Here is a 15,137-nt window from a genome sequence, read left to right on the forward strand (position 1 = left end):
CTATACACAGTTGGTTTTAAGTGCTTCAAGGGACAGGGTATGTACAATTAACACTGTGGCTAGTGTTGTACATTCTGATACTATGCATTCAAGATTTCTTTAACATCTAACCTTGTTGTGACTTTTTATATCATAGTCACCCAACCATAAAAGTTCACACTTGAGTAAACTTTGAAAACTTACCAGTACCTTCTTCATGTATAATTCATCTGATCCTCACTACAACTCAACAGGTATATACTCAACACTACATAAATAACAGGTAGTTTTACTAAGCTTATAGATTCAGAAAACACCTGGTAGACCTTCAATCTCAAGGAATTAAATACCTGGACTAGTACTCAGAATTTATTAACCAAAGATAAAACAGTACCCTTCTTTTGGGGGGGGAGGGGTAGTCATGGGGCCTGAACTCTGGGCCGCGGCACTGTGCCCCAATTCCTCAGCTCAAGGCTAGCGCTCTACCACGTAAGCCACAGCACCACTTCTGGCTTTTTCTGCTTATGTGGTGCTGAGGAATCGAACCCAGGGGCTCATGCATGCAAAGCAAGCACTCTACCACTGAGCCACCTTCCCAGCCCCAAACCGTACTCTTTCCATTGCACTTGCCCTGCCTATAACAAAATGAGAAATATAAGCTCAAGATATTTTCAACCTAAAAAGAAGAAAAATCTTCCTTCACCTTTAGATCATCCCCTTCTGCCTATTTGCATAAATGTATACACACTTAAAAATAATCTTTAACTCATCTAGGCTAATTTTCCCTCTTCTTTACAAATAAATAAATCCTCTTTAGAAATCACCAAATTTTCAAAGGTGGGATAATTCATTCTGCAAAAATCTGAAATAAGTTAAGATTTAAACACTGGAGTATGGACTAGACACCCTCCAAGAACAGATTTAAAAAAACAAGAAACAGTCTGAAAATACACTATTCTAATCATTCAGAATATTGCTCTTTTTCATATATAGTATTTGTTCAATATAAATAATAATAAATTGTATATTATATTATTTATTATCACAAATAATATTCTAAATATTTATTGGTACTATGTAATTAATATTGATTAATCATCTCTAATGATACAATCTATAAATTATAAACATATAAATTGCTACTGTCTTCATAGCCCTAGAGGACGTGGAAATCACACTAACCTTTATAAGCTGATAGAAATATATAACACATCTGCCATAAGTTCCATTAGAGTACAAGCTCTGTTTCAGTCATCTCTGTATTCCTAGATATTAGCTCAATGCATACAACCTATCTAGACAGTCAACACTATGGAAATTACCAAAACACTATGGAAATTACCAAAAACTGGACTAACTGTAATTAGAAATTAAATTCAGAATTAGTTGATTGGGGTTCCATCCCTTTTTACTAATCAGTGGCACAAAAGACACTACAAACCTGCCACAAAAGGCAGACCAAGTTCGGAAAAGATATAAGAATGATAAAAAGCATTCAAGAAGAACAAGCTAGCTGGTGTCATTTAAACCTATCTCACCTGGAACAAACCCAAGTAGAAAACCAAAGACATAAAAATAATCTGCTAGCCAGACTGTGGTTTGATTTTTACATAAAGCAGATAGGAGTTTGGTTAAAAGAAAGTTTCCTGTTTGTATCCGTTTGGGCTTAGTCAGCCATTTCAAAGAAAATATTATTGTTTCATGGCTGGGAGAACATTTTGCTAAAACCATTCCAATTTGAATACATGCTCATTCAATTGAATCAAAGAACAAAGTCTTACAAATACCTTGGTTTCAAGTAGGGCAATTTACCCTTTACCTTCAAGGAACAATACATTTAACACTGAGTGAAAATAATGACTCCTGTTAAAGAGAAATACATATGAAACAAGTATGTGTCCATTCAACATTGTTTAACTTCACTATTACAATTTTATTTGACTATAAATTTTTTAATTTAAAAGTTTATTAGCTATTAGTAGTTCTCTGTGGTTTGTAAAACTTTAAAATCTCATTTGCCAGACATAAAGAACAAAGTGATAGAAAAATGGATGGGACTTCATAGAGATATCATATTGAGCAAAATAAGCCAAGTTCAACAAGCCAAGTATCATGGTATTATTCATATGTAGAATATAAGTCTATGATGATAGTAACAATGAGACAGTGTAAAAGGGGGACTGTGGGATAGTAAACAGGAGGGGAAGGAGGAGGAAGTTTCCGGAAAGTGAAGAGGATCAAGTATAGTACATATATAAACAGATAAACAGACATTTATAAACATAAATGTGTATATATACATAAATGATGCATGTGTGGATATGCATACATATGTACATAGATATACATATATATTTATATATGTTGAATATCACATAATGAAACCCACTAAATATCTTTGAAAGGGTGGGGGGGGGAATTAAGTGGATAAAATAATACATTAGCAGAAAAAACTTGTTCAAAGAATACTTTATACATTTATGGAGTTTTTACAATGGACTCTTCTTGTACTTATATTCCTACTTTTAAAAATTAAATTAAATTCCATTTGCCTATGAGATGCAGTTCATTTTTATGCACACACAAAATATACTATATACAACATATAAAAATTGAAAAAAATAGAAACTTCAAGGAAAATGATTCATTTATTTGTAAACAAGTAATTTTTATATTATCTTACTTGACCAAGAAAGCAAACCAAGAAAAGGTATTTATTGTAACACAATATGCAAAAATATATCAAAAATAAATTTATTATTATAATTAGAAATGTTGTACATATTTAAATACATTGTTTCCTCATTATGTCTAAATTATAACAGATGTGGAAAACTAATGATTATCTGTGGACCAAATATTCATGTTTGGAAGGAACGTGCATTGTAACAACCTCAGCTGAAGATGTAGGCTAATATATCTAAAACAAAATGGCTCCATCAGCTCAAAATCTGTCATAGTTTGAGAAGGGAAATTTCCTCCTGCAACCGAACACGCAGTTTTCTGTTTCATAATTTGTCAATTTGTTCCCTTGGTGTAGTGATTTAGTGATGACAAAAGGAATAGAGAAACAAGTGAAAATTGCTTAATTACAGTCTGCAGATGTTCCCCCCAAAGAGAAAAACAGGTTAATGCTGCAAATGCTGACAATTCTTCCTTAGGAGTCTGCAAGAAATTAGCTCACTTTGTTCAATACATTTTTTTCTTCCTTTAGTGTTCTATATGATGTTTGATGTTAACCTTATGATAAACAAGTCTCATACGCATAGCTATTGAATTTATGATTGCTATAAAACTTTTTTGCTATAAAAATTTTTTGCCCTTTTATAAGATTATCTCTTTGTTGCTTTCTATGTCCCTCCCCCACAGTATAACCCCTGCTTTCACTATATTTGATGTCAGTATAACTTGTGGAGGAGATGGGGAAAAACCAGTTGTTTAAGGATACAGGTGGACCTGTTGCAACAATGAGAAGTACAAGTTGTCATGTCCAAAACGAGCTTTACAACGTCGGTGCGGGGGGAGGGGTGGGAAGGAGAAGGATTGGGATGGGGGGAGGGGGGAGGCTGGGAAGGGATGTGAAGGGTAAACAAAGGAGGAGGCTGCAATGCTTGGTAAGAAATGTACGCATTATCCTGCCCATGTAATTGTAACTCCTCTGTACAGTATGTTCACAAATAAAATTAAATTAAATTAAAAAAAAATTTTGCCCTTTCAATTTTTTTCCCAATACAAAATGTAAAATCTTTGAAACAGTTGTGCTTCCTATTCTCTCCCCTGGGATACCAGATTAAGTAAACTGGTTTTTTTAATTGCCTAGTTACTTTTATTAGCAAGTCCTCGTAAGACACTATCCCAAATTCTCTTGAAGGGGAACAATATCCCTAATGGCCTATGTCTTAACGCAGTTTATTATTATTTGCCTTTGTTTTGGTGACTGTGTTCTTTACTGCTAAATTCACATTTACAATAATGCTTCCTGGTTTGATTTTCTTTGCTTTCTTTCTCTTTCTTCCTTTCTTGTTTTTTCTTCCTTCCTTTTCCTTTCTCTCTCTCTCTCTCTTTCTCTTTCTTTCTTCTTTTCTTGTGACTAACGAACAAAAGGAAACAGAAAGACATTGCAAATAGGTTGTGAACTAAAAACACCTCTTGGTATTCAGTAGGGAGTTGAATGACTGATAACAGCAGCACAGGAAACGTGGCCTGTAAGAGCCACCTGGAAGCGTATGGCCAGCCAGTTTGTTTCCAACTTCCTCCGGCAGGCAATCTGCCACTTGCAGGGGTATCAAAACAATGTTAAGCCCTCTGGTCTCTATCTAATACTCGACAGAAAATAACTGCACAAGGCTATTCGGCCAGGATTATTTTTCTTGTTGTGTTTTCTTTTATGAGAGAAAGCTGTTTTTATGCTCTACTGAAATTCCTCCCCTGCTCTGAAATTGGTAAGAGGGCCAGCTGCTTTTCTATATTTTTCTCTGTGGTATTTTTCTACAGCAGGTTTTAAATTTTATTCCTCAGACTGGGAAAGGCATCTCTTTGTACCTCCGTGGAAGTTTAAAGATGCATTTCTAACATTCAAACTCAAAATAGCTTTGGGGACCAAAATGTGTCACTTCAGAAATGTGTTGCTTTATGTGCTGTCACCAGTTTCATTTTTAATTACATTTTTTTTTAGAAGTTGTCAAGTATGAGGTAGTAATGATATTCCTTTGGCTGAACTGACAAGTCGAAATTTATCAGACCAGAAGTGTAAACTAAATTCCAACCCATGATTCTAAGCTTCTGACAGAGCATACGCTCAATAAGAACATAAATAAACAAATAAAAGACTCCTCAAGGGAGAACTGTGCAGCTTTGAACCAGTCAACTCAGCCTCGGTGGACCTCAGCCTCTCCCAAGCAAAACACTGTGTGCTCGTCCTTGACTTTCTTCTCCCTGATCCTGTCAGTTACCTGTGACAGCTGTCTGTCGTGCCTTTGCTTGTGGCATCCCAAAGACCTTTTGCTCTGCATCCACTGCCTTAGCCCACACCTCTACCTCTGTACTTCTGTACTAGCTAGAAGTGTCTAGCTAGTCTGCTAGATACTCCTCTCTTTACTTATTTTTGCTTCTTACTGTGTGACAGTGCTGTTAGTTTATAAGTTGTACTGTCTCTCTGTTATCCAGTATAACAAATCAAACTTGGGAATATCACCACAGCCTCTTGTGAAGGCTCTCCTTCCCACATCTATCCATTAAAAGTGGGTATTCTTAAAACTGAAGGGACCTGAGGCCCCCTGTGTGTCTGCCATTCTATTCTGTCTTCTATTTTCTTTTTACTTCAGGCAACAAATTTTCATTGCGAATTCATTCAGTCCACATTCCCAGGCATCATTTTACATCCTAGACTTTTGGGCACAAAACCTACCAGAAGGCAACTCCATGGGTTTGTACTCTACAGGAGACAGATTAAATCCAAATCAATATGTTTTGAGGTAAGGTATCCATTCCTCTGGCTCATATTGTCCACAGGTCAGGTCAGGACCTCCCAGAGACTGAGAAGAAATGCCCAGCGCATGTAAGAAAGGCAGAAGACAAAATGGTTCAGGTTGCAGGGTTTGAAGTTATACTGGGTAAGCTAATAACCCAACTTTACCACCAACTTTTTATATGACCTTCAGCACGTCTGCCTGCGCTGCCATACCAAAATGCCAGTCTAGGTACAATAGAAATGCATTTTCTCCCAGTAGTAAAGTCTGGAAGTCCACGATGAAAGTGCAGGCCACCTTCTCACTTTGCTTTATGCCTCCCTGATATCTATCCTTCCTCTTGTCCCCTCCTCTGCCCTTCCCTTCCTTCCTTCCCCTCTCTCTCCTCATTCCTCTCTTCTTTCTCTTTCATGAAACCAATCACTTTAGGCTAAACCTCATTAAATCTAATTTAAAGGGTTTATCTTCAAAAGCAATTCACAATTAGGGTTAGAACTTCAACAGATAAATTTGAGGGCTGAACAGTTCAGTTCATGATGGCTACTTAATTTAAAACTTGATTTCTTTATTTGTAAATTAATTTTTTGGGGGGTGGGGTCCGGTCGTGGGGCCTTAACTCTGGGCCTGGCCTCTGTCCCTCAGCTCTTCAGCTCAAAACTAATGCTCTACCACTTGAGCCACAGCGCCACTTCCAGCTTTTTTCTTTTTGCTTATGTGGTGCTGAGGAATCGAACCCAGGGCCTCATGCATGCAAGGCAAGCGCTCTACCACTGAGCCACCTTCCCAGCCCTTGTAAATTAACATTTTTAATGTTTAAAAATAACCTCTTATGAAGAATAATTGAGATGAACCACATTAAGCGTGAAGAGTAATACTTAGTTCCTAAAAACTGTTAGGTACTGAAAGCAATAGAATCACATGAAGCTTCTCCTAATCTCAAATCACCAGATGTCTCTGAAGAAGAAGCAAGGTGATACAGCAGGTCAGCTGCCTGGAGCATGAATATTAGCCTGACATCAAGCAAGACTCTAATGTACAATGAACCATAAAGGGAAATAGGGCAGGCTTTGTCTTTGCACAATTGTGACAAATAAGTTACTCAAGACAAATGTTGGGTGCATACATCAACAAATGAATCGAAAACAAAGCGCAGTAGGCTATCTCTTCCAACCCTACTATATAAATAAAAACAAGCTTTATTAATTACTTGGTATCTGACAGACAGTCCTAACTTTTAAAAGGACTACAACATGAAAGGTTATCAACTAAACTAGTGCTTCTCAAAACAAGTAGCATACCAGAATCACCTAGAGACTCTTATGAACATAAAGATTCCTAGACTCTTCACTATAAACTCATTTCATAAGCCACAAATAGACCTGGAAGCCTATTTTTATAAAAAGTTTGCCATTACAAAAGCCGTTTGAAAACTATTTGGTCTGTATGTGGCAGAGATACCCATTAGAAATATAACATAAGCTACATCCATAGTTTCAAATTTTCAAGGTATTTAAGTAGAAAGTGGTGTTGATGTTAATAGTATGTTCCAGTGAAGCAATTTTCCAACAAATGATCATATCAAATACAATCAATATAGAAATATCACTAAGATACTTTACATTCTATTTTCTATGCTAAATTTTCAAAAATCCACTGTAAATTTTATAGTTGTGACCTTCCCAATTTTTATCAGAAATGTTTGATTCTATTTAAGCTTCAGAAAATTTATATTTAAAAAACAGACTCACGTACCCAAGTTGTTATAAAGATCTTTCAGTTTTTTTCTAAATGAACTATCATTTATTAAATTTACATTTACATTAATTAAGAGAAAATAAAATTTAAAACCCAGATTCTGAGTAGGACTAGCCACAACTTAAGTATACAATAGCCACATGTAGCTGGTATTTCTGTGTTGGACAGGCAGGCCTATACAAGCACAAACGATATGATTACTGTGGTACCATGGTAACTGAAATGTGAAATAAAGTGATACATTAGCATAGCTTCTTACATAGTCAGGTATGCATTAAAGGAATACAGATTAAAATGACTATACAATATTATTAAAATCTAAAATACCTAAGAAAACTGACTCTAAGATTATTAAAGCATAAGAAAAGATGGAACCTATCTAGTCAGTGTTCCAAAAAAACTTAAGATTTTTTTTGAACCTATCCAAAGCCACAACACTGCCAGCTAATATACTTATGGGCATGGCCATTTGTCCTGAACATTCTGACACAAAATGTTCTCCCTAATGGAGAATTTAATTCAAATAATAACAAGTATAAAGGGAGAAAAATGGGGGTTGAGTTGACAGGAAATTTCTTCAAACAGGGTATTAAAAGAACAATGGAATGCTAAGAGCCTAAAGTATTTCAAATGAAATGAGCAAAACACAAAGAAACTAGAAATAAATTATACATCAAAATCTGAAAGCAAAAAAAACTTTGATCTATACATAATAAAACAGGTGAAAGTAGATAAGTGTGACTGTGAATAGAAAGCTGTTGTTACATGCTAATAGAGAAACTAGAACAATCACTTGGGAGATTGAGTTCTAGGATTTTAAGAAAGAAATAATAGAATGAAACTGGCAGCCATATTTCAGTTAATCACAGGACCACAGTAGATTCACTTCAATTTCCAAATGACTTAAAGTAGAATAGATGATAATACAGGCAACTTTCACAGAAATTAATCAGTCAACTGAAACACAAAATCAGAACAATGATGTGTGTGAGTTGGGGGGAGGAGGAGAAAAAGAAAATAAACTCAGAGTGAGCAAGAAATGGAGAATTGGTAATTACTGTAATGTAAATAGAGATATTTGTCTGTTTTCTGTTGCTCTAACAAAATACCTGAAGGTATACACTTTATTAAAAGACATTTCTGATCAAGACATACCGTATTCACACTGTTTTGTTGAATGGTTAAAAAAAAAAAATACCCTAAAGCAAAAAGAACTGGGAATGTGTCTCAAGTGACAGATCATCTGCTAGGAAGGCCTTGAGTTCAAACTTCACAAAGATGTTGTAGCAAATATGAAACTTTTTTTTTTTATAAAACTTTTGGATTCATGTAAATTTTTCAGTACATAGAAGGCATAATTAAAATAAGACTCCTAAGTTTGAAAAAAGATATTTCTTTAGAGCTCATCATTCTGAAAGTTCCGGAGTACCATGTCAGCTCTCGAACTTTCAAGTGCTACCCTGCTGAGGGGAGGCTGGTGGTCTGCTGAGGGTCTGGTGGCAGATGGAATCCTGGGGGGAATGTGTGCAGCAGGAGAGAATGCATGGCACAACAGACAACCAAAGACCAGAGCGGGGCCAGGAACTACCCTTACTGGAACTTACTCTGCAGGCCCAGCATGAATTCCTTCTGAGGACACAATAACCTCACTGCCTCACCTGAGGCCCTTCCTTACGTCCCATCCACTTCGGTACTGCTGAACTGGGAACCAAGCCCTCAATGCATGAACCTAACTTATGAAACACATTCTAATCAGGTATCCTTCCCCCAAGGTTGAAAAGATTTAATGTCAATTTCTAAGCCATTGGCTTCTTTACAATTTTTTTTTGACAATTTGACCTACTCCTCCAGCCCTCAACAACACAATTTATTGTGTGACAACAATATATGTGAAACCATCCCTCCAAAATGGGGAGCAAATACTTGTAAAATCAGAACATGTGGTAACCCTGGCACAGAAGAAATTACCTTTAGATTTCAGCAGCTTAAGGTCCAAAACTTTAACTAAAGCAAGTCTACCTGGAAAGCTAATGTTAAATGTGTTAATTTTATAAAAGTATGTATACACATATATGCATATATACAGACATTCTTAAGATATAAACATTGTTATTCACATGCTAATGTATGTATGTGCATGCACACACACACAGAGTAGACCCTACCATTTGCAGATCTATGGTTCCACACTGAAAATGCTTGATTCATTTATTTTATTTTATTTATTTGTATTGTAGAGGTGATATACAGAGGGGTTACAGGTACATCGTTAAGGTAATGAGTACATTTCTTTTTGAACAGTGTCACCTCTTTCCTCATTTTCTCCCAGTTTTTTTTTCCTCCTGACCTCCCTCTACCTCTACCACGTTATATGGTTCATTTTCAACATACTGTCTACTGTCACTGCTGAATTAGTTTGCCCTTTGTCCCACCTTTTCTGTGCTTCTCTTTACCCTCCCCAAAACAGATGAACTTACATAAAAGACAAAAAAATACCGAAATCAAAAACAGCAACTAAAGGGGAAAAACAAAAACAAATTTAAAAAATCCACAAAATAGAAAATAGAAAAAACTCTTGTTTCCATTTCTTGGAGTTCATTTCCATAATCATCATTTATGTGATCATATGCACATAGCTATTGAGCCTTTGTGATCCTCTCTTAAGGATATCCTCCTTTTGCTTAGAGTCCTGTTTAATGTATCATCTCCAAGTATGCAAGTCTTTTACCATCCATGTGTTTACTTGTACATTTATAGGCACATTTTAATGACTACAAATGAGGGAAACCATGCAACCTATGTTTCTTTGGGTCTGGCTTACTTCTCCAATAGATACATGAAAGGATGTTCAACATCTCTGGCCATAAAAAAAAAAAATCACAAATAAAAACAACATAGAGATTCCAACTCACCTCAGTTAGAATGGCCATTATTGAGAAAAACTAATAATAACAGATGTGGGGAGGGATGTTGCCAAAAGGGAACACTACTACACTGTTGGTGGAAATATAAACTTGTTCAACTACTCTGGAAAGCAATGTGGAGGCTCTTCAAAAAACTAAACATAGGGCTGGGAAGGTGGCTCAGTGGTAGAGCGCTTGCCTTGCATGCATGAGGCCCTGGGTTCGATTCCTCAGCTCCACATAAGCAAAAAGAAAAAAGCTGGAAGTGGTGCTGTGGCTCGAGTGGTAGAGCGCTAGCCTTGAGCTGAAGAGCTGAGGGATAGCGCCCAGGCCCAGACTTCAGGCCCCACGACCAGATCCAAAAAAAAACTAAACATAGTGCTTCCCTATAACCTAATAATTCCACTCCTGGGTATTTATCCAATAGACCACAAACCAGGCCACCCTAATGTTACCTGCACAACCATGTTCATTGCAGTATTGTTTACCATAGCCAAGATATGGAATCAACTCAGATATTCCTCAGTGGACGAACAGACCAAGAAAACATGGTATATATAAAAAATGGAATTCTATGCTTCTGTCAGAAAGACTATCTCCCCATTTGTAAGGAAATAGACTAGGAAAAAATTATACTAAGCAAAGTAAGCTTGATTCATTTTTTTCCCATAACACCACCCAACTCCTGCTAAAGATATGCTGCCTTCTGACAAATCTAAAATTTTCACCTTACCACTTCAATTCAGCACTTTAACTGTCACTTTACTTGTTGGTAGTATTTGCTTTGGGAGGCACATCTTCACAAAAATAAAGGCAGAGAAACATTAAGCAGATTACACAATGATTTAAACAAAACTGAGGATAACCCAGACTGACTGAGAGCTTCTCCACATCAACTGAGCTGTGGAATATGCACACAGGAATTATGTGCTTTTATATTTGAAATGTTCTTCCTTCCTTCTTCCTTCCCTCCCTCCTTTCATTTCCTCTTCTTTCCTTCCTTCTCTTTCTTTTCTTTCCCTGTTCTAAGGCTTGAACTCAGGGCCTGGGCACTGTCAATGAGCTTTTTCATTCAAGGTTAGCACTCTACAACTTGAGCCCACAGCTCCACTTTTGGATTTTTTTTTATAGTTAATTGGAGAGAAGAGTCTCACAAACTTTCCTACCTACCTAGCTGGCTTGGCTTCGAACCATGATTCTCAGAGCTCAGCCTCCTGAGCAGCTAGATTTATAGAAGAGATCCACCAGCACCCAACAATTTTGATTTAACTTTATTTTTTACTTGCCTTCATCAAAGATACATAAAATAAATCCACAAATAAGATGTTCTTGCCATATATAAGTACATACAAATAACTATAAGCTAAATAAACATATATATAACATATATTTAGTGCTATATATTAATAGTATATATATGCAGATATAATAGTATATAATTAGTACTAAAATAGATAAATGATAAACAGATGGAAAGACAAACAGATGACAAATATGCTAAAAACCAATGGAATCAAAGGATCATCACCAACAGAGGCATTTTAACATGTGGATTTCTGTTCTTCCCATTCAAACATTTCTGTCAGGAAAAGGCAAGTTTTGGTTCAGTTGGCATCTCAGATTCACCTCAGACATGGCTTCTGATGGAGAGCCTTACCCTTGAAGTCCCTCTCCTACAGGCTGGGTGGCGGGCTGTAAGTTTTCCAAGCACTCAGGGCCTCTCTTCACAGATGCTATTTATGCAGTAGTATAATTTCCCATTTGATTGTTCAGCTCTCTCTAGACTACTGAGTGCTTACAAACAGAAACTATCCCTTATTTAATTTTGAGTTCCCAGCAGCTAAAAAATATCTAAGCCATATAAAGATACTGAATTAATGAATGCATAAATTAATGAATGCATTAACCCTAACAAAAAACAAATATAAGCATTCTCACCTTTTAAAAAATACCTTAAAAATGTCAGAAATGTGACAAAAAGAAAGATCTTTTCCTTCTGACATATATTCTAGAATGTTGTATAACCTCTGTTCACAAATAAACAGATAAAGCAGACTGCTACTTGATGGTTATTTTTATCCACAATTTCAACAATCCATGTCTTTTTTTCAGCTTTTAAAACTATATTATCTTTGAGTAGTGTGTAAAGGGGTTTCTTTCTGCTTGCTTTGGCAGCTTTGGAATAATACAGGTGTCATTTCAACATGTCAGCTTATGAGTACAATACATCTTGATTCACCCTTACCCCTTTTGTAATTCTCCTATCTCTCCTCTACTAACAATGAAAAAATAAAATTTACATAGTGATTCCAACACATACCTTGTGACTTAATTTGTATTCTTGAAGACACTCTTAAGAATTCAATTATAGCTGTCTGATTAAAAGAACATTATATGTGTTATAAAATATGTGCCTATGGGTTAAAAATCTAGAGTGAGTTTAAAAAAGAAAAGAAAAAAAACTCCAAATTATGATCAAACTTAAATATATTATAGGTAGTGAGAATTATGTTACAATATTAACAATTTCCAACTGTTTTCTAAGAGTCTAAAGCAGTAATGTGAATTTCTTCCAATAAGGCTATAATTTAATTTTTCCAAAGAAATGTTTTTAATAGGATTACTGACCCTTTTAACACACTTGGAAAGAAAATGAATTTCATAAGCACTCTGGCATATAGCTATTATAAAAGTAAATAGAACAGTCAATCAGTAGAAACGGTAATGGACTTGAGAAAGGAACTTACTAAGGAAATGTACACAAGTCTGCATAGTGATAACCACTTTAGCAGAGAAAAGGATACATGACATAAGAGCAAAACAACCAAACACATTGAGACAAATGAAGGGCCTAGAAAGAAAGGGGTAAATCAGATCTGTGAGGGAATGTTATAAACATCCAAATGGTTCTTGACAGAAAAAAAATTTTCTCTACTCCTAATTCAAGATCAAATTTTCCAGGCTACTACTCTAAGGTTCATCCCTAAGACTTGTTTGGTTTTTCAAAAGATATTTAAATATTTGAGAGGGAAAAAAAAACCATGTCTTGACTTAATAATTAGCCTTCAGACCTCTTTGTGCCTCAAGAGGAAATTTTTCAGGTCATTAGTTTATAATGTGAACTGGCACCTAGGGATATTTTAAAAGAAGAAAAAAGTGTACTTGGAGACGCAGTTTATGTAACTCGAATCAGTGTTTCTTTCAGCTCATTTTGGGGCCCCAAAGTGAACTTAAAACCAAGTCACCACATTCACACAGTTTTTCCATATGCAGTGCCCAAATCAGAACCAAAAACTACAACTTGACTTACCAAATTCCACATAGTACATTAAAAAAAAAACAATGAAACAAAAAAAACCCTCTTGTTTCAAGATCTTACAGTTCATTTCAACTAGCATCATTTTATGTAGTCATATGTACATAGCTATTGAGCTATTGTGACCCTCTGCTAGGACATACACTAATTATTACAAATGAGGGGAACCATGGAGGCTAGGATTCTTTGGGTCTGGCTTACTTCATGTGATACGATTTTTTCCAAGTTTTTTTCATTTCCTTACGAACGGGGCAATGTCATTCTTGTTTATTTATGTACTATGAGAAGTTATTTTTTTTCTTCCCTTTTTCCCCACCTTTGGTTTATCCCCTGTTGTTACTGTTTTTTATTTTGTTACCATGTGTCTTGTATATATGTTTATCTGACTTAGGGAAGAGAAGGGGCATAACAAAATGGTGAGACAGAGGACAAAGGGTGAACTAATGAAACAGCAATACTCACAAGACACTATGTTGGAAATGAACTTTACAACTTGCAGGAGAGAGGAGCCAGCGAAAGTGGGAGAAAACATGGGAGGGGAACAATGTTGAACAAGAAATGTACTCATTACCTTACTTAAGTAACTGTAACCCCTCTAACATCACCCTTACAATAAAATTAAATTAAAAACACCAAATTCCTTGCAAAAAGATACAAACAAAAAGCCAGCCATATCAATAACTTTCAAAATAATGTGGATCCAAAATGTATTAATTCTGTCTGTTTTAATCCTTTTTCTACCACCTTGCCCCAGCCATGTGTACTGCCATGCTCAAGCCTCAAAAGTAAGAATTATATCAGTAAGTTCAGAGAAAGTAAGCATCTTCCTAGACCTAAGTTCATAGACTAAAAAGCCATTTTGCCATTCTCAAGATTAATTTGATCCACATTCATGTGAGCCTGTGGCTCACGCCTGTAATCCTAGCTACTCAGAAGGCTGAGATCTGAGAACCACAGTTCAAAGCCAGCCCAGGCAGAAACCTCCAATAAACCACCAGAAAACCAGAAGTGGCGCTATGGCTCAAGTGGTAAAGCACTAGCCTTGAGCTGAAAAGCTGAGTCCCAGCACCCAGGCCCAGAGTTCAAGCCCCATGACCGACAAAAAGAAAAAAAAAAAAAAAAGATCATGCACAGACAGCACTGAAATTAATTTGCTATTCCTAATTTCTCTATTTCTCATAAGTCTGAGCAAAATTCACAGTCCATAAACTTAGTTTAAGCATAAACATCATATATACTGATGTTATTATGTTATTATGTTATTATGTTATTATGTTGGGTTAAGTGATTCCTTACCTAAAATGCTTGGAACTAAATATATTCCAAATTTTGGATACTTTTTCCCCAGATTTTAGGATAGATGCATATACAAAATGACATATCTTGAGGATAGGACTTATGTAGAAACATTGAATTCACTTACGTTTCAGAGACACCTGAAAGTAACTTTATACAATGATTTTAATGCATGGCCATTTTGACCAGGTAGTGATATCAAAACCTAAAAACATGAAGTGTTTTTAAATTTTAAATATGCTTTTCGCCACTTCCACTCTTTGCATAATTTGCATTTCTTAAAACACACACTCTCACACACACACATACACACACACACACACACACACACACACATATAAGAAGTTAGACACCAGTGACTCACACTTGAAATCCCTAACTACTCAGGAAGCTGAGATCTGAGGTCACAATTCAAAGCCA

General features: G+C 35.9%; 1 protein-coding gene across 6 annotated transcripts in view; it reads right to left on the reverse strand.

Moving 5' to 3' along the window:
• Iftap (intraflagellar transport associated protein) overlaps window positions 1–15,137 on the reverse strand; it is a 69,097-nt gene that overhangs the window by 33,857 nt on the left and 20,103 nt on the right. Inside the window, exon 1 of one of the 6 annotated variants that reach the window (XM_070032569.1) lies at window positions 5,387–5,482. The exons of the other annotated variants lie outside the window; for them this stretch is intronic. Coding sequence (XP_069888670.1) covers window positions 5,387–5,402 — 16 coding nt within the window. The 5' untranslated portion in view covers window positions 5,403–5,482. Of the gene's footprint in view, window positions 1–5,386; window positions 5,483–15,137 lie in introns of those variants that run through there. 6 annotated transcript variants of the gene reach the window in all.

Source organism: Dipodomys merriami, unplaced genomic scaffold, assembly GCF_024711535.1.
Source record: "Dipodomys merriami isolate MVZ:Mamm:240054 unplaced genomic scaffold, mDipMer1.0.p SCAF_21, whole genome shotgun sequence".
NCBI classification, from domain to species: Eukaryota; Metazoa; Chordata; class Mammalia; order Rodentia; family Heteromyidae; genus Dipodomys; species Dipodomys merriami.